Raw genomic sequence first — 19,950 nt, forward strand, 5'->3', positions numbered from 1 at the left:
ACACATTATCTCTGATTAACCCAAATAAGCACTGAGCGGTGGGGAAAATGAGAGATGAAACCGTGAAAGTCCTTCCAGACCACACGGAAAAAATATGACTTTTCAGTTGATGTTCTCAGCTTAACTGTTAAATGACATGTTAATTAAAATTAACCAATTGATTACAAATTGCATTTATTGCATTTATTAAATTAATGTAAATTCTTCCATGTTTTCCTTTAGCAAAAATAATTTATAATTTAAATTAACTATTTCGTACAAATTTATACTTTACTTACTTTTACATAAAAAATGTAAATATATTTGAATTATCATTACAATACTGCTTGATGACTCATGACTGCTTGATTTAATTTCCAAAGAAAAAAAATCATGATGACATTTTCCATGTTTTCTTCAGTGCAAAACCACTTTAAAATGGTCTTAATTTTTCCCCTAATGAGCATGAGAAGATAAAGAGAAAGCGGGAGATTCCGAGCAGTAAAGTGCAGGGCAATGGAATAATTGCCCGGGCAGCCATTGAACTGTTAATTTTTATGCAATTTACTGCAGCGGCTGCCCAAACTGAAATGAAAAATGTTTGACTTTGTTTGAGCGAGAGAGTGTGTGCATTTTTTCTCCATCTATATATATGTTTGTATGAAAGCACACAGCTGGGGGAAAACTTTATCTAATTGATTTTCGGAGCAGTGCAGCCAAATGGTGCTCCATTAGCGTCACTCATGCCGAAAAAAAGAAACGGAAGGCAAACTAACGTGTTTTTTCCGTTCGCTTTTTATATATAAATATGCAAAAAATTCTGCGGGTTCTTGATGTGCTTTGGGACCCAAAAATAAACACACAGATAGCCATACACCGAGGGGGTGGCGCGCTGGCAACTTTAAATTGCATTCATTTTTAATGCATCGCCGCCAAAAAGCACGGCCACATTACGTATACGCAACGTAGTGTACTCTAGGGACACATTGCTTAATTTCAACCACCGCCCCGGCCATCATCCGCCCAAGTGCGTGCAGGGAGCAGGGAATCGGGAGCAGCGATCCTGGGGGTGTCGCATCCATGTGTGACACTCCCAGGACATCCAGCACACACTACTACACACCGGCACACCCACAAATGTCGAATGTAAAAAAGGCGAGCTCGCATTGTACAATAAACCGCGAGTTTTTATACGCTTGCAGAGAGTATTTTCAACCTGACCAAAAGTTTGCAATCCTATTAAATTAATTGAAAAAAATTGAGATATCATTTTTAAGCCAATATTAATGGATTCCTGAGCTCTAGCTTTAAATTTGCATATAGAGTTATATTTTAAACCTGTTAATATAATAGCTATATCTTTACTTTATGATTTCAACATTTATTACATTTTAAAATTAATTTGTGCAGATGTTCTACAAAATTAATTTTATAACCCTAGTTATTTTTATTTATTTTAGTAGAAATTGTGTGGTATTTTTAGGCATATATTTTTATTTAATAATATTATGGCTTTTCGTGGTTAGGTTTTTGAGGCTCAGACCAGAAAAAATAAAACCCACATGTGTCAGGGCTTGATAAGGGTATTCCAATAAGGCCGCATGTTCGTGGAAAGTCAGGTGTGTGGGTTGGGGCGGGGTAACGATTTCATTTCATGGTTTTGCACTCGTTATGACTTTTGCCTCACGCTTTACCTCTTTCTATTCCCATTCCACAGGACTCCCCTATCGGGTCTCTCCGCTTTGCTTGCTTTTTATTGTCGCCCAGTTGCGAACTAGTGTCCCCAAAGTATGCAGCGTTTTATGTTTACTAGAGGTAAAATTCCGCACACGAGTTTTTCCGTTTTGTTTTTTAAGCAGCAGCATTGTAAAGTCGCTGAGAACAAACTTTTTTTTGTTTTTCAATTTAAAGTTACATTTTTGGCTACCTTTTCACATTACATATTTTGAATGTCATTGCCGCCAACTGTGGCCGAACAGTGCGAGGCCCGAAAATCCCAGGAGAAAAGTGAGAGCGCAGGTGTGGTTTGTTTGTGTGTTATTTATGAATAGTAGAAAAAACAGCGAGACGAGTGGACAAATGAAAAAACGGAAGCTAAACGAACAAGGGCAATGTAAATTCAGGTAAATTTAATCTCGTTCTATCCAGAGCTTAATTTAGTAGATTGTTTACAGCCTAATGAAATTTAAAAGCTTACAATAAATTATTTATTTTAATTTACACTATACTACAAATAGATTTTTATATACTAACCATGCATAACTAAACAAAAAGGTCTTAAATCTCGATCACTTGATTACAGTAACCAAATGAAAACATAACTCACAAAATTAAAATACGAGAATGAGGCCTTATTGAATTATTTGGAAAATTGAAAAACTAAAAATGAATTCTGTATGATGAAAAGCCAACACAAGAGACGACTAAACTAATCAAGGTAAACGAACAGGATGGCTCTCTGGCAAAAAGTTACGACCCAATAAAAATGGCCAGCAGAAAGGCAAATCAGTGTCGAGGAAAGTCACCTAATTGAGTAAGTGTCATCACCGGACCATCCGCATCCAGAACCGGAACTCTGAGATCCCTCCTTACACACACATATGCACATATTGTGTGCTGATGGGTGTTGTGGTTGACGTCTGGTATCGCACTCTTTGTGGCACTGGATTTGGAAAACGGGGACAGCAGACACGACACGTCAACTTGCAAATATACTGCTGAAAGAGGGGCTAAGATTCTTACACCCAGAAAAAGTATTTCAATATTTCGAGATTCGAATGGGATACCAAAGAGTATTGAATTCAAATCAGAAAATTGTTGAACAGAAAATGTTTTAAAGGTTCAGCGGTTGATATCGCATTTGGGTATCATAATTAATTTTTCATTATTTGATCAATGATATTATATTTTATGTATGTAAGGTCCTGCTTTTCTTTACTGTGTACCGTTCAGTTGTGGCCAAATGACTCTGTTCTTGCTGTGTGCTGTTGTGGATATTTTATTTCATTTTATTGTATTTTATTCCTTTCCTGGCTCGTATTTTTTTGCGCACTTTCTGTTGTTCTTGGGCGAGCTTTGTTGTGTGCTTTTGTTTTTATTTGTGTTCATAACATAAACTTTGTATTTTTATGCGAGAGAAAGAGCGGGGACAGTAGACAGGGGACACAGGATTCACAGGACTCGGGACCAAAACAACGACAACTGGAGAGACCAACTTGTTTGCGCTGGGAAATCAGTTAAGGACTTGGCGCACAGACTTGGCAGGACTTGAAATAATACACATATACACAAATATATTCACTGTCCCCGTTAGCGCTTGGCACTTTTTTTATTCTGCTCCTGGTGTTGCTGTTGTTGTTCTTCTTGTTTTAACGCTTGAGTGGATTTTTGTGTTATTTTTGTACGAGTCCTGGGCGTTGATTTGGCTTGCCGGGGGAGTCCGGAAGCGGCGGGACAAAGGACTCCTCATTTATTATGCGCGCCACAAATCGAAATCAACGAAGCAACTTGATTAAGATTTAACTAAGCAAACAGACTCGCATGCAGCAATCTCACACCTCCTGCGATGCTCTCTTTTTCCTACGGAATTAAGTTTGCATTTCAATTTGAAATTGAAACAAGGACTGCATATGGGTATATGTGTATACACTGTATATCCAGGGGTACGAGAGAGCACAGGCAAGTGTTATAAATTATGCAAAGTGTCAATGCACTTGCTGTTTGTCTTGCCCATTGGCCGGGGCTTTTACACAAAGCCAATTAAATATAAAGTGCAATAATTAAATGGGAAGGATACAGTTCGATACAACTCAATTACACCCAGTTGGATGGATAAATAAATGATTGGTATTGTAAATAAATGTTTAAGGCACTTAAGTAAGGATAGGAGCAGTATTAATACAGATATAAATGTATACAATTTATCAGTTAAATTTTTTAAGTAGTTTAAACCTTTCTTAAATTTTCTTAAGGATAAAATTTTTATTTTTAATTATTTTGCTTTACAAATAACTGATATACACCGCAACTCAAAGGGTACACTTTATGTAAAAAATATTAATTAAAGCCAAACCACAGGCAGGGAGCATACTACACGAAGTTTGCGGTTGCCGGTAATTAATAAAATGTTCGAGGGCAAAAAGCGAGAGGGACAGACAGTTCTATTCAATGGCCACTTTGGGGACTGATTCGGTTTTTATGGCCCGGGCATTAGCATGAGCATTTTATATAAATTCTGTGGCTGGCGCAGGGGTGTGGAATGATTTTTTTTGGTAAATTGCATATTGTTGCAGCCGGCAAAACTGTCAACTGAACATCAATCTATTGCCGGCGGGCGTTAAGCTGGCCATCAAATCCCATGGTCGCTATTAGATCGAACGGGTCACGCTTTTGTTCGGGAGCTTAACGAGCTCAACCCTCTCGATGGGTTGGTAAAAAATAAAACCGATGACGCAGACATAAAAGAGGGTTTCAAATGCTTTAAGCGCTGCGTTTGAACGCCAACGGAGACTCTTTCATGTGGACTTCTGGACGGATGGCAGGACTAGCGGACGGATTGCAGGCGCTCCAAGGCACAGACACGGACAAAACAGTAAAAGGATGCGCACCTCGCCCTCGCCCACGCACACACACGCCCACACAGCCCTTTAAGCCACGCCCACTCGCACACCCAAAAGGGGCAATGTCCGACCATTGTTCAATCCATTTGTAAGGGAATATGGGTATGCTACTTTAAATTGAAATTTAATTAAATTTACCACACAAAGAGATTCCTTCAGCACTAAAACCCTTGTATGACGGCGTATTGCGTTTCTATTATATTAAAATTTATAAATAAAATAGTGTTTTTCGGTTTACAGGAAGGATCTTTCTTAAGACGCTGTAGTTAGATTTCAATAATATTCAAAATGGCAATGGAATTGGCTAAAAATTTTCACTTCAATAATTTACTCAACACATTTTTTTATACCCGTTACTCGTAGAGTAAAAGGGTATACTAGATTCGTGCAAAAGTATGTAACAGCTAGAAGGAAGCGTTTCCGACCCCATAAAGTATATATATTCTTGATCAGGGTCACTAGCCGAGTCGATCTAGCCATGTCCGTCTGTCCGTCTGTCCGTCTGTCCGTCTGTATGAACGCTGAGATCTCAGAAACTACAAAAGCTAGAAGGTTGAGATTTCCCACACATATTCTTTGGCTTCCTACGCAGCGCAAGTTTATTTTAGCCGAGCGCCACGCCCCCTCTAACGCCCACAATCGCCCACTAACGGTTTTCAAATGGGTCCTGCGCCCACATCTTTAAAGATTTCCGAGAAGTATAAATGCAATTTTGTTGTGTATATTTATACCTATCGAAATGTAGAAGACAGTTTTCAAATCGGACCATTCATTAAAAAGTTATACGCAATCAAAAATTATATATCTATCTCCCTCGCACTCCCTTTAGCTGAGTTACGATTATTAGTCGGGACACCAACCCGACACAGCGTTCGCACTCCCTTTAGCTGAGTGACGGGTATTAGATAGTCGGGACAACAACCCGACTATAGCGTTCTCTCTTGTTTTATGACTAAGTTTTTACTGCTTTAAAGCTCTCATAAAGATTATTCGGTTTTTTTTGGGAGGATAAAGTATGAACTTTTCTCAAATAAGTAGTTCACTTGGCTCGTAACTCTTTGTTTAAAGACCAAACCTCATATATACGGAACACAAAAACTCATGATATAAGTTTGCTTCTACGGCGGAAATCATAAATTTTCGCACACAAAAATCCCGATTAACTGCACGGCGCAGTCGAAAAGTTTTCCGTTGGCAGCGACATCTTTGGCGTCTTTGTATTGTATGGTATATATTTCATTAAAAGACATAAAAAAAAAGTGTCAGCCATGGATGCGCTTTAAAGCGCTTGTCAAAAACTTATCCGTGCTACCGCTGCTTTCAAATTCTGCGAAGCAAAATGCACAGAAACTCAAAACTGCACCGAGACGATAAGATACACAAATGTGGGTATATATATATAGAAAAGGTAAAGAGTCAAAAATGCAACTTATGGAAAGCTTGTCAAAAACCGAAAAGCCATTAGACATGTCTAAGCAAAATCGCGGGGCTTTTGCATTTCAGGTGCTCTGAGGGCAAATTGAAAAGTCATGTCAAAAATCAACAAAATATTCAGAGCGACGGCAGCGAATTGTCAACGCTCCGCTGACTTTCAAATTGAACGAATCCAAACAACAGGAATTTCACAAACCAATGCACTTGGCAGGATGGGAAAACAAAAAAAAAATAGAACAATTACGCGTTTAATATATTTTCATTTAGTCCGGCAAGGCGAAGCGCTGCCAGAAAAACAGCGAAGGAAATATGTATAGGAATAAGGGATCAGGGATAAAGGGAGTGGCAATGCTCGTCCTTTGCTGCCTCATTTTTTACTTTTAATGAAGCGCAAGAATTTCTGTTGGATAATTTGTTAAGCGAACTTCGGCGGACCGAAGGACGGGGCTTCTTGGCCAGAAGGCAAAAAGCCAAACGGGGCCTGCAAAAACTTAGACAATGCAACAAGGACATTCACACACACACCGACAGACAGCGAGAGCTGAAAGTTGCGCTATAATTTGGCTTATTTCAGCTAGCAAATTTATAGAGTGGAGATGCAAAATGCTGCACCGGAAGTGGCCCCAACTGTCCAGGACTGCGAGAGGCAGCAGCAAGGACGAAGGACGAGGGACGCAGGTCAGGGAATCAGACAGCGCAAGATAAATGACACGCAAAAGCCAAGTGGCAGATTTTCATTTTTAATTAAAGCAACGGTCAGGCGAAGCTTGTGCGAACACGCTCCTCCATAATGTATAGTAATAAACAATAATTAAAATGCCGTGCAGCAAATGGGTGGACTTGTCCTCTTTTTTACCGCACCTCCGCCACTATTTTTTTCACTCCCTCACCCAGTCGCTTTTTTCCACTCACCTGTTGTAATGTTGGACATGAAAATCTCACGCAGGAGCAGCAGCTCGTCTTCCGGTGCAGCGGAAATTGCACCGAACACTTCGTTCTCCGGCCAAACTTCCCTGTGGAATATAAAAACACAAAGGGGATGCGTTAGAATAAAAGCAGAAAAATATATACCATTAAAGTTAAAGCTTAAAAGTAGAGAGGAAATTGAATTATCAACCAGGATATGCCTTTACCATAACTAATATAAATAAAACAAGAGCTAATGGAAGTGTTGACTGCTTGCACTGCTGGAATTTCATTATTTGGTCATAAGTTTGATTGGTCCGATTTGAAAAATTTTCTCATAGCAACTCGAATTGGGGCTCTCAACTTTAATATATTTTCTTATGTTCATTATGTTCATGCAATCATTTAAATATTTTTTTATTTCTACAAACAGATACTGCTAGCTTTTGGCTTCAAAATTAAGCAAATGTTTTTCCTAAAACACAAAGCTTGTTTATGGATCAAAAATATAAACTCATGCCATAAATTTCCTGAAGATTATTCCTTATTTTGCATGGAATGCAGAGGCAACCAAGTTTTGATTACACGGAATTATGGGGCTTGCCATTCATTCGCCCTGTTTTCGCTTTGATTAGCAGTTATTCAGTTATTTCATTTATTGAGCCAACCAATAAGCCAACACATAAAACGTCATGTAAATGCCGAATTTCCATTTAATTCTCCATTGGAAACATAGACAAAACCTAATACTGGCAGCCTAATAAAATAGTTCGATTTAGACGAAAATTCCCCCTAAATTCAACAAGCATAACTCTTTCAATAGGCTCACAGAAAACATTATTTCCATCTACATCGCATTGGTAACCAAAAGAAAAAAGTAACTGAAATAACAAGCGCTCAACCACATCATGCTGCAAAAATCGGTGCGCTTTTAGCCCTGCCAAACTGAAATTGATGCGTTTAAAATTGCGTCAGTATACAATACACACCCCGTTCTTCTTGGCCAACATTTCAGATGTTGTGTGTGTCCTGCTTTCCTTCATTCCCTTTTTGGAACCCAACCCCCCACACAATATAATCCCCACCGCTCTCTGATGATGCAACGCTGCAGGCTTTTCGCAACGTTGCCGCTGTTAATTTAATATTTGAAAGCAGCTTAATATGCAACGCACAGCAAAAACGTAACGAGAAAGAGATGAAACAAAGAATGGAGAGGAAGAGATAGAGGAAGTGTGGGTGCTTGCGATACACTATAGATTTATAATATTTTGCATGTTTATTTTAATTCTATTATGAATATTTTTAATACCTATAGTTTTAAATACATTTAAAATAAGAAAAGGTTAAAAAATAGTTTAAGTATTGGTTTGCCGTAATATTACATAAATATAACCAAATGAATACAATTTACTAAAATGTCTAAGAATAAAATGATTATTATTTTCATTCATTTTTCACCCGAGTGAGGGGGATTTATACCCCATATCCCATACCATGGATTAGCGCATGGTTTCAATATAATAATTTGGACTCCAAAAAACTCATACTAAATTCCAACACTTATTTCTTCAAGTGCCAAAAGCTGCCATATTTGTGTTTCAGTGCCGTAGAACGGCCTTGCCCGCTGTGCCAGTTCAAAGCGCGATGTTCTTGGCCATATCAGTGGCTGGCAGGCAAGCCAGGCAGGAGGGAATATGGAGTAAGTCCCTCTAAGCGACATATTTATGCTTATTTGTGGCCATGCTAGTAGGCGATAGTGCAACTTATGTTTCCCGCTGTCGCCCAGCCAATAAATTGACTGACATGCCCATGGCCACGCCCCCTGCACATTGTGTCCTGCATACGCTATGTGCTCTCCCTTGTAATCCTGCGGGTCTCATTTTCGGAGCTCGTTAGTTACCACCAGCAGGATACGACAATGTGCAACACACCAGCATCATCCATGGAATGGACAGAATTTTTCGCTTTTCGGTTAGCGTCAACATTTGCCTGCGCTCATTTAAAAGTTATGCGACATATTTTGCGTACAACTTTTACAGCGATGCTGCCTGGCGATAATTAGCGGTTTTTAGTATGCCACCATACTGGTCGGCGGGGCGAATATTGGTTAATTATGGACCATGAAAAATCTATGAAAACCAACGGGGCTAGCGGTCTGGGGCTTTTGGCTTTTTAGTTCGATTATATTCAATATTGTTTGGCTGCACGGCCGGCAGATAAACTATTTATTGCAATGCAAAAAAACGAGCGGGGTAAATTCGCGGAGCAAGGCTAAACATTTTTAATCACATTGAACGAAACTGGATTAATTATGAATCGATATGGTGACCAATGCTGGATTATGTGAGCTCAAATTCCAGGTGTTTTTAACACAAATTCTATGATTAAGTTTATAATAACGCCCGTAATAAAATGTTTAAAAATTTTCTGCGCTTCTCACTGAAACCAAATTTAATTTTGGATATTAGGAGAGTAAAATGTCCTCTGACAAACAATTAAAAATAGATAGCACAGCAATTGCATTAAGGTGATTAAAAGCATAGGCAAAACATTTTTAGAAAAGGCAATTTTCATTTTCTAAATTGCATTTTAAATTAATGCTATAGCAATATTAATATACACAATTGATTGAGGTGTAAGAAACCAAAAGGGGCATATTAAAATCACATACATTAAACCTGTTTTTTGGCTTTGGATTTTCTAAACTTGAGATGGTTTATTTGCATCAGTAATGAACGTTTGTTGAAATGGGCAAACGCGAAGCGAACACTTGCTTAAAAGCTGCAAATGCTAAATATTTCCAGTCAACAAAATCAACAAGAGATGTGCAAAGGCGAAAGCCGTTGCTATGCTAAATAAGCGCATCAGCAGACGCTTAAATAAGCTCAGTTAAAAGGCGGCCAAAGTGGGAGGAGCGGAATGGTGGGAGAGGAACTAAAAGTTGCAGCCAAAGTGAAGTTTGAATAAACATTTTGCGCATTTACTTCACTTAAAAGTTTGTTTTTTCCAAGCACATATTTCTGGGCACCCATTAAGCCAACGTCGGAGAAAGCTAAAGCAAAAGCAGCAGCAGTAGCAGAGGGAAAAACCAGCAACGCTACCAATTTTATTTTTTCCCTTTCGCTCAACTTAAATGAAAAACCCCTAATAGTGTGACTTGGCAAGTATTTAAAAATTCTGGACAGACACACACATACCCCCCACACATCATCCTCAATGCACTTACATGCCAGACCAGACTCAAATTTACGAATGTGTGTTGTGCCCACAAACTCCAGTTTATTTTCAATATTTTCCTTACCCAAAAAACGCTCTCATTGCCAGCAGATAGAAAATAACGCAGAGACAAATAAAGTATATTATATACCCTGAAAAATATATTTATGCATGTTATATTTTCATTTCAAAGAGCTTTACAAAAATATCAAATTTAATATTGGAACAATGTTGATATTAGAGCCCGGAAAGCCATAAGAATATAATAACTATAACACCGCTTCTTTTGAAATAAAAAGGCAAGTTAGTTGGACTCTTCCTTAGGGTATGGAAAATAAAGTGAGTGTAGCCCCAGGACAAAAAGTGCTAGGCAACGGGGCACAAAAAAGTCCCAGACAATGGCCAGACAAAGGAGGGGGTCCCGGGGGCGTGGGTGCAAGCTTCGGGACTGCTCTATATGCATATCGCATTTTAATTTATTAGCACAAAAAGCGTCTAGACCTTTTTAAGCTACCACTGCAGTAGCAGCAGCAGCAGCAGCGGAGTGGCAAGCAAAAATTGTATTCATTTTAATGCAACAATTTTCGCTGGCAACAATTAAAATGTACATAAATTTCGAGGAAGCATGTACATGATGGAGGCGGTGGGCTTCACACTGGCAAACACTTTCTCCCAGTACATCCAATCAATTTACACAGAGGGCACTGGAGCCTCCAGCAACACGGTCTCCTATTTGCAGATGCCATCGATTGGATTCCTTTGAGACGAATCCTCCGACCAGAACCAACAGGCAGGCAGCAGGTGGAAAATTTTAATGAGGTTGTAATTAAATGACTTGGAAATATTTAAGCCACGTTTTCGATTGCTCCGGCACAAGCAGCCTTTGACACTCGGCGACATCTGCCGATGTTTCTGTGTGCGAAGGCGAGTGCGGGTGTCGGCCTTATTTAAATGTTGACGCGCAAAAGATAAATTATTTTCACGCAATTTTCCCGAGCAAACAATAAACATTTCTTGAGCGCGTCTTCAATGGGCTTTACATAATTGAGCGGGCAATTAAATTGAAAGACGAGCAGCACATCCACTGGAGCTCCTCTGACCTGGTTGCTCCACCATCTCGCACCTGGCCGACTCTGTGGTTTGTTGACTGAAAAATTGCAGGCGACTGGGACAAAACCTGGGCACCGAGAAATTGTCTGCCTGAAATGCAGGGCACCGCCGCCGACTCTTATTATCTGGGGAAAAAAGGAGAGCAAGGACAAGGAATTCCGGCACTGCCATTATCTGTAGTTACCGGGGTGCCAGCCAGCCAGCGTGCTCTGCCTTAACAATAAATAAAAACTATTTAATTTGAGGGCAGTGCAGAGCAGCAAAAGGCTTCGTGGCAGGGAGAAAAAATATGAAAAATAAACAGGAAGAAAATAAAATTCGATAAAAGCCAGGAAAGTCGCGCAAAAGGACGCGAACCAAGCGGATTTTTTCCCGTTTCGACTAGAGTTAATTTATTTTGCGAATTGCTTTCGTACCTTTTCTGTTTTGCAGTCAATGTCAAGTTATTAAAGAGGGGGATTTTCAAAGGGATTACGTCTTGAGCCCTAACAACAGGGTTCAGAGACCAGCCAATGGCATTTTTAAAAACTCACCTGGCAGCCCGAAGAAGGGCGATGGCCTGGTCCACTTTCTCGGAACGCAGCAGTTTATTTATGCGAATCATGCAATCCTCGCTGAAAGTAGAGAAAGACGATGGAACATAATAAGAACACGTTATACAATGGGAAATCGAACTGGCTCTGCACGTTATAATAATAATGGGTTGTTCGGGAAGGTAAAATAAAAGAAAAAATAGGAATAGTTGCAGCTAACTCACCGCTGATCATCGATGGATTTCTCGGATGCGGCGTCAAAGGGCATCGGCTGCTCATCCTCCGGCATTTCCAATTCTGTAGCCAGCAGGCTGCACACTTCCGTTGCCAGTTCAGCCCATTTGCTCGACAATTCTTCCTGCAATTATGCAGTAATAAATTATTTATGGTTCGCCATTGTTTGCAATTGGATAATCACAGAGGGAAATTAGTCGTTACGTAAATATGAAAGCAGCAGAATTAATTATACCATAGCCATTGGTAATTATAACCAAATATCTAATAATACTTGTCAGGCATTTGCAAGTGACAGGGAAAAAAAAACCAATAAAATAAATCCAATGAAATAAATATATTCGGTTGGAGGTAAAAAGCCAATAAAAGAGTTTTTATAATTGAAATTCTGTTTTGTGAAATAACTAACGTACCTATGCTTTTGACTTATAAGAATTTTGACATCGGTTCATAGTAAACATTTTTGCCTTTTTGCGGGTATGATATTTGGGAATATAAAACACATTCAATAGGAAGCAACGTTACTTTTCTATCATTAATGAATATTTAATTTATTAAAGTACTATACATTTTTTTGTAATTACATTGTATTAAATCAACATCTGAGGTATGTATGAATTTTAAATTTGATGATTGCATTACTCTTTGCAAAAAAAACGATTCACATTTAAACAATTGTTTTCGCTTTTTTGCCTTTTTCGACCTGTTAACAATGCAAATTAATTGAACATCAATGCAGAAATCCTTCTAAATACAAGGACATAATGGCAACGTATTTTTATTTCATTAAAATTGTCAATGGAACGGGGCAAATTACTATTTAAAGGCAACAAACAATTTAATACGGATTAAAAATAAAAAGAGTTAACATTTCAAACAAATTTAAACATTTTAAGGTTTATCTATTAAATGTTTTTCACTCATGTATATCAAGGCAATCTGAATGTATCTTTAAATCGGGTCCCTCAACAGAAATTTTTGTTTTACTTGATGTTTGCTTATTTTACACGTTACACAATTCCATCCTTTTTTTTAACGCCCGTTTAACTTTTTGCATGCTGAACTGGGAGGAACATGCAAATATTTGTGTCCTCGTGGCGTTTGTCATGTTTTTCGCTCGCCGGCAAGGACAAATATTTATAAATTAATTGTTGAAAAATTGATGCGCTGAACGCATGTGCGTGGACCAAAAACAATAGCACAGCAACGCGACCGCAACTATACAAATAAATATGTCAAAAATTAACACAATTGAAGGTAGCAGCAAAAAATAAAATTAATCTTGTTCGCGTCAGGCTCCGCATCCCTGTAAAAATGTTCATGTCCTTGCCCGACGACCACCTCCCGGCCAAAAGGGCTAAATCAGAGGCCACAAAAATGGTCGGAAAATGCCCAGCCCTCGCAGGTTGCAGTTGCAAACAGTTGTGGAAAGCTCCAGAGGCCAGTGGCTACTGCCCGGAAATCACGCTCAGCGGTGCGTCCCTTACCCTACGCGACAAAGTGTGCAAAAACAAAAGATGGTTAGGAAACAAAAGGTTCTAGGGATACTTCAAAATATGCGACTTCAAAATACTCTAACAAGTTGAAAATTATTTTTTTGTTTGTTTTAATATCAACACATTTTATTATATTGTGTTTTAGGGTTGTTCTTTTTGAAATTAAAAGATTTTGAATGGTAAAGTAGCGCAGTAACAGTTAGAGTACTATAATCTAACTGCATGACTGAAAAATAAAAACAAACAGGTCTTTAACGCAGAACAGAACGTTTTGAAAAGGGTCAAAGGGGCGTAAAAACAGCGGAAGCTTGGAAGGCCCACTGGGCAAAGTTTTTCACAATTTCCGCGAATGTGAGAGTAATGTGGTGAGCAGGAGTGTTAACTAAGGTCACATGAAATTGTCCACCATTAAACTAGTACGCAGACGAAGTAGAAAATACAAAAAAGCCGCAGTCATAAAAATTGAAAACCGTCGCTGAACCAAACTTCTACTTTTTTTCGGTCTGTTTTCCTCCATATTTTCAGTCAATTAAATTTCACGATCAGGCACATAAATCTTCAACGGTCACAGAATAGACGACAATTGTTTTTTCTGTAGGGCTTTCTCTTTGCTTTGGCTTGCAATTCGTTTTAAATTTTATTGGCAATTTAGGGTATATTTTATGGCCTGCACAGCGGGTGCTGACCAGCGGGGTTAAATAAAGTTATTTAATGCGGCCATTTATTTTTAAAAATCATTAAACAGAGTTTATGTATATCGGGCAAGCTGTAATATTTCCCTTTAGACAAGAAATTTCGATGGTGCAAGTAGATAGATTTGATTTTTAATAGTTACTTAAACCTTTGAAAAATAGCAGTCCCGTTATATAACTAATTTGGCTCTTACCTCAGTGGGTTGTGGAATAGTTGACGGTTTGGACTTGGTCGCCGTCTGCTTCTTCTTTCGGCCACCGCCACCACCTCGCCTTTTGTCCTGCACCACCACAGAGTCCTGGCAGAAGCACTCCATCATTTTAATGAAAACGTTGGCCGTTTCCACCACATCGCGCAGAAAAACCCTGTGGAGTTGGAGAGTAGAGGTTAGTTAACAAAATGAAAATATATTGTAATTAAATTCTTTATTATATGTGTGCACTGCACACGTATCCAAATTGAATTTGTTGCCTGTTGGCCTCGTCGTATATTTATGAAAAATGCATGCCACATTGCTCAAAATTCAATTAAATGTGGCAAATGCTTAATTTTTTCAACTCAATTTCATTGGGTTGCATTCAATATACAAATAAATATTTATGTTCATTCTACACCCTCAGTAATTAAAAAGGTGCGCTGTCCAATATCGAGATCGACTCAACATTTAAATGGGCCGGCACACTTATATTTTAGTTTTAACTGATTAACACCTGGGTTTTTAATTTTCAAACAGAAAATGAAAATTATTTGACAAAATGTTAATTAAATTTCAGTATTCAGCCAAAAGTTTATATGAATAAGTCGAAGTCGAATAAAAGTTTTGCAGCAAATATAAATGTGTTATTCACACAAGTCGAAGAGAACACTTTAGAACAGATATTATGTATATTATGTAGAAAAAGGTCCGTCGCTCGAATAATTTTCTACCATCTATATAAAAGGGAATTCCTTTGGAAATGTTCTATCAATTTTCTTCTCTTTCGAAGAATTTCATTGGAATAAATCAAAGTCGAACATCAATAACCTTTTGGCCGGCCCAAAAATATTTATTGAATATCATCGAGTACATTAAAAAAAGGGCCAAAAGCCTGCCCCGCCCATAGCCTTTCCGCCCACTCACCGGCCCCGAGGAAAATTCCCCATCATCACTGACTAACTAACCCAACTCGATTCGGGCTGACTGATGATGCGGCGCAGCCTTTGCTGTCGAAGCCGATGACGCCTCCAATTAGCAAATTACCCTCAAAATGTGAAAAGGCAACCGACAAAGGGAACAAAAAACCGTGGCAGAAGACAGCCGCCAAACTGCCAAATTCAGCTGCCGCTATGCAGAGCTAACTTCCGCTTTGTTTTTAGCCAACGCGAACCCGAAAAATAAAAGCCAACGTCATTGTGCACGTCAATTTGTTAAAATGATTGATTGCCGTTTGAATAATGAAAATCGCGCGAGTCACCGAAAAGGACAATTCGAAACAGGCCGAGTATGCAAAGTGGGTAGTCTGTAATGGGAAGCTAGAATTAGTAGCCCATAAATAGATATGAAAAGAAGAACAGTTTTTAAATGTTTTGGTTAGGAGGGCTAAAAATAAATGTTGAAACATTTTACTGAATGGAATCCCTAAAAATGTTATACTTTATTAATTCTGAAATACCAATTATTTATTATACCATTTAACAAAAATGCTATAAAAAAGCAAGCCTTTTGTGGAAAATGAACGGTTGTACCCTAAATACAGAAGCCCCACTTTAAACATGATTTTCAAATATTTTCATCAGCATTCGTGGGAGTAATCCATATTCAAGTCGTTCAGCATTCGCCACTCTAATTGCCGGGTCCCAGGTCCATAAAAATGACAACATTGCGTTGGCGATGAAAATGGCGAAATGTCCAAAAAGGTCGCTGCGTTGGCGCCGAAATTTATGCAAATTCATTGCGAATTTTAATGCCCCGCGTGAGCTGCGCTGCAGGAGCTTCCGACATCATCGGCGTTTTCGAATGCGGTCAATGTGCCACAACGCAGCTGGCCTGGTGATCATAAGAGCAGGCGACCGGGGAAATGAATTTGTAACGAAAGTGGTTATCCGGCATTCAGTGACCCGGCCAACAGGAATCGATGGCCCAGACGCATAGACATTTAGCCAAATGAAACAGGCAAATAATTCAAATGTGTGGATTTCTAGCAATACCCAATAAAAATCAAACGCATGTTTTTCCCATTCATGTATGTCATTTTAATGGACAAATCTGATTAGTGGATGACCCAAAAGTTACAGTTTAGGTTCCTGAGGGGGAGGGTTCAGTTTTTGCCATTGTCAATAATAATTGGGATTCATTACTCCTAAACTTGAATTTAAATTCTTTGAATAGATTTTCGAATCTAGAGAAATTAAAATTACTAGTCACAATTAGAAGACGACTATGTAAAACGAGTAAAAGTGATCACAAATCTTAGAAACCCGAAGAAAGTAGCTTCAAAGCATATACATAGTTCAGCCCCTGGAAAAACCACCAGAATTATTCAATGCAATTAGGAGTCCGATAAATTACACGTCTATAATAGAGCTAAACAAGCCCGAGATTGAGCAGCCGCATGAAGCAGCAGATGAATAGAAGCCAGTTAGCATTCGCATTCAACAGCCAATTCCAAGATATTTGACCATTTGTATTGATCAAGAACTGTCAGCAGTGACCACAACTGACAGGAGGTTGAGTCTGGAGCCATTGGCAATTGATGATAAAAGGGCTCAGTTGACTGCAAGGCGCAACCGATGTGGCATGGGAATGGGTATGGGAATGGTGTGTGGTGCACGTGGATTTGAAATTTGAGTGGTGCTATGTGGATGTGTGTGAGTCCCTGTCTCCCCAGTCCGTATCCATATCAGAGCTCCTGTCTAGTTTGCGGGTGCTGTGTGGTGCACATTTGATGATAACTGAAATGCGAAATGAATCAAGCGCAGCCACGATGACGGCGATGTTACCGCAAAGATGTCCGTGGTGGCAGCATAAACAGCAGGCGTAGTGCAAAAACTGCTGGTAGCTGCGGACAATGATGGCTTCTAATATTAACTAGGGCTGTAAATCTAGCTATTTTTGTTTAATAAAAAAAAAACTAGGAAAAATACAAATCATATACCGATAGATGTGGACTAGATGTACACGGCTTTCTAAAATGAGCAGCTTATCAAAAAAATTATAAAACAAAAATTCGACAAAATATTTTTAGATATTTAGAGCCGTTTTCTCGTCCGCATGTAAAATTTTAAGTCGTTAAAGCCTTGAAAATATATGGCAATTCGGAGTTTAAAGAATTCTTAAAATCTACCATGCCCTTAACAACCATAGTAATTATTGGTTTTATTCATTATTTTTCTCTCGGAATCTTTGTATTTTAGCTTTTTTCTATTTATGCAACTGCGCAACACTACTGTTGGCAGACGAAGATGGAGGTGGCGGTGGTCCTGCTGCAGATGCGGATGCTGGTGGCACCTGACCACAACGCCAAGTAACCGCAGCGGATAAGCGGGTGGGCGGTTTGATAGTTGCACAACATATTGCATGCCACAAACCATTTTACAAGCGGATCCAAATCGATTGCCCACCTACTCTGCCCTAATGATGCGCAGGTGCAAATCGAGTCACCCCCACCTATTACTTCAGCTCCCATTTACACTTATGCACAAAGAGAAAATGTTTAAATTTCACATCAAAATTTTATTTTTAAAATTAATTAATAAATAAATCGTAAATTTTGAACTTTCATCACGATTTTCTCATAATTTGATTTGATTTCGTTTCTAAGTTTTGAGTATTGGACCAAGAAAAACTCACATTTAAAAAACATGCTTTTAAATTCACGAATTCCATTAACTTTTTTAGTGCATTTCGAAAACAACTAAAATATCATTTTTATAATCATTGAAAATTCTAGTAAAATCCCTTTGTTTTTCTCTCTGTACACATACTCAATCTCAAGCACATGTGACCAACGAAGCCTGGCAGCAGGACAAAGATAAATCGTTAATAAATTATTTATAATTAATTTGTATGCACGCGGTTTTGTAACTTCTGGCTGCTTTTGCTATTGCTCTTGTTGTTGTTGTTGTTGCGCCTGATTTGATATTCGCGTTTACGCTGATTAAATGGGCGCCAACCGCCACAAAATGCGAGGGAAAATGAGAAGAAGAAGTTCAAGTGGCAGCAGGTTGAGCATACAGAATTAATTAGAACACTTGGGTGTTTTTGGGGTTGGTCAGCGTTCATGGCTTTGTTTCGAGGAGGTCAGGGGTCGGGGATCGGGAATCGCTACTTGAGATTCGTGAGATGGGGATTGTCTTCGCGCCGAGCTTGAGCGCATGTTGAATAAATGATAAAATGTAATTGCGCCCAGACACCCACTGGCAAGCCGACTATTTGCGGGTTGTTGTTGGCATAAGACGTTTATAATGAAAATATTATTAATTATGACAGCCACAACAACAATGACTGATGGCCGTCGATTGCAGGTCGGAGCTGGCGGTGTCGTTTTAGCCTTTTAAAGGATATTTTCAGCGGTTTTTAAAAGTGAAAAACAAAATTACTAAAGTGTTTAAGAGCAATACAATTTTATATAATTTTAAAACACTCGATAAAATTAACTAGGTAATTTTTAAATAATTTAAGAGGTATTCCATAATAAACTATTTTTAATTACTTGAATTTGTTATGATAATTTTGCATAAAACTATATTTCAATACAAACATCCCATCAACATTTTTAAATTCATAGTCATAATGGTCGCCAAAATCAAGACAACACTGCTTAGTGCCTCCAGATCGTCTGCCAAATGGGAGGCATTAATGTGATAGTGGGCAGATAGGTGGCATGGAGCCCGCTAGCCGGGATCATAAATTATTCATCTTGACACCGAAAAATCTTTAATCTGTCAGACACTCAAAACACTGATTGCACGTTCAAAAGGCATCAGGATTTACATGATTGGCCCTGCTTAATTGAAAGCTGTTCAACTCGCTGATGACGCAACTTAATGTTTAATCGATTAAATTGTATAAACCAACTATTTTCAACTCGCTCCGCATTAATCATGCTCCAATTAAGGCACAGTTGCTGTTCCAGCAACATCCCACAGCTGCAGTTACATGCGAGTAGTATCTATATATGCGTTTTGTATCTGGCATCGCAACGAGCTTCCTGAACCCGACTCACCCTCTCCTGCGAACCTCTGTCAATTTCATGTTTGCGCGCTAAATTAATTTAGTCAAAGCTTCGAAATTGCCAGTGCCCCAACTAACAGACCCTCAGACAGACTAACTAGAGCCCGTCCGACTGGCTGATGTGATGCGTTGATAGTCGACAGTAAAACCCAACAGGCACACAACAATTTGTTTATCTGTTTATGTGTCATCTGATACAGTGGAACGTGTTTGAAATTGTATCTCATACTTTAAGATCTACATAAATAATTTTGTAATATATTTGCCTTATTAAAATCATGTAGTAGCTGAGTCTAAATTTATGCTTTGTATAGGAAATTTCAACATAAGAGTAATAAGCTTTAAAATGCCAATATCTAAAACTTTAGTGAAAAACATTTGCATATTGGCATATTAAAGAATGCAAAGCATCGCATTAATAATTCAATTTAATCAAAAATTTTAAAATGCTTTCGGGCAAGTTTGTTTTTAGTTTTGTGTCAATTGTTTAGTGTTTTATACACAAAACAAATCTGAGA

The 19,950-nt window shown here is 38.6% G+C and overlaps 1 protein-coding gene across 1 annotated transcript in view; it reads right to left on the reverse strand.

Annotated features, from left to right (window-relative positions):
* The window catches only part of timeout (circadian regulator timeout), a 71,039-nt gene that overhangs the window by 37,016 nt on the left and 14,073 nt on the right, over nucleotides 1-19,950 (reverse strand). The window contains exons 8-11 of the mRNA XM_070216236.1: nucleotides 14,414-14,585; nucleotides 12,022-12,155; nucleotides 11,798-11,878; nucleotides 6,945-7,045 (exon numbers count right to left, since the gene is read on the reverse strand). Of these exons, the coding sequence (XP_070072337.1) occupies nucleotides 6,945-7,045; nucleotides 11,798-11,878; nucleotides 12,022-12,155; nucleotides 14,414-14,585 (488 nt within the window). The remainder of the gene's footprint in view (nucleotides 1-6,944; nucleotides 7,046-11,797; nucleotides 11,879-12,021; nucleotides 12,156-14,413; nucleotides 14,586-19,950) is intronic.

Source organism: Drosophila takahashii, chromosome 3R, assembly GCF_030179915.1.
Source record: "Drosophila takahashii strain IR98-3 E-12201 chromosome 3R, DtakHiC1v2, whole genome shotgun sequence".
In the NCBI taxonomy this organism is placed as follows: domain Eukaryota; kingdom Metazoa; phylum Arthropoda; class Insecta; order Diptera; family Drosophilidae; genus Drosophila; species Drosophila takahashii.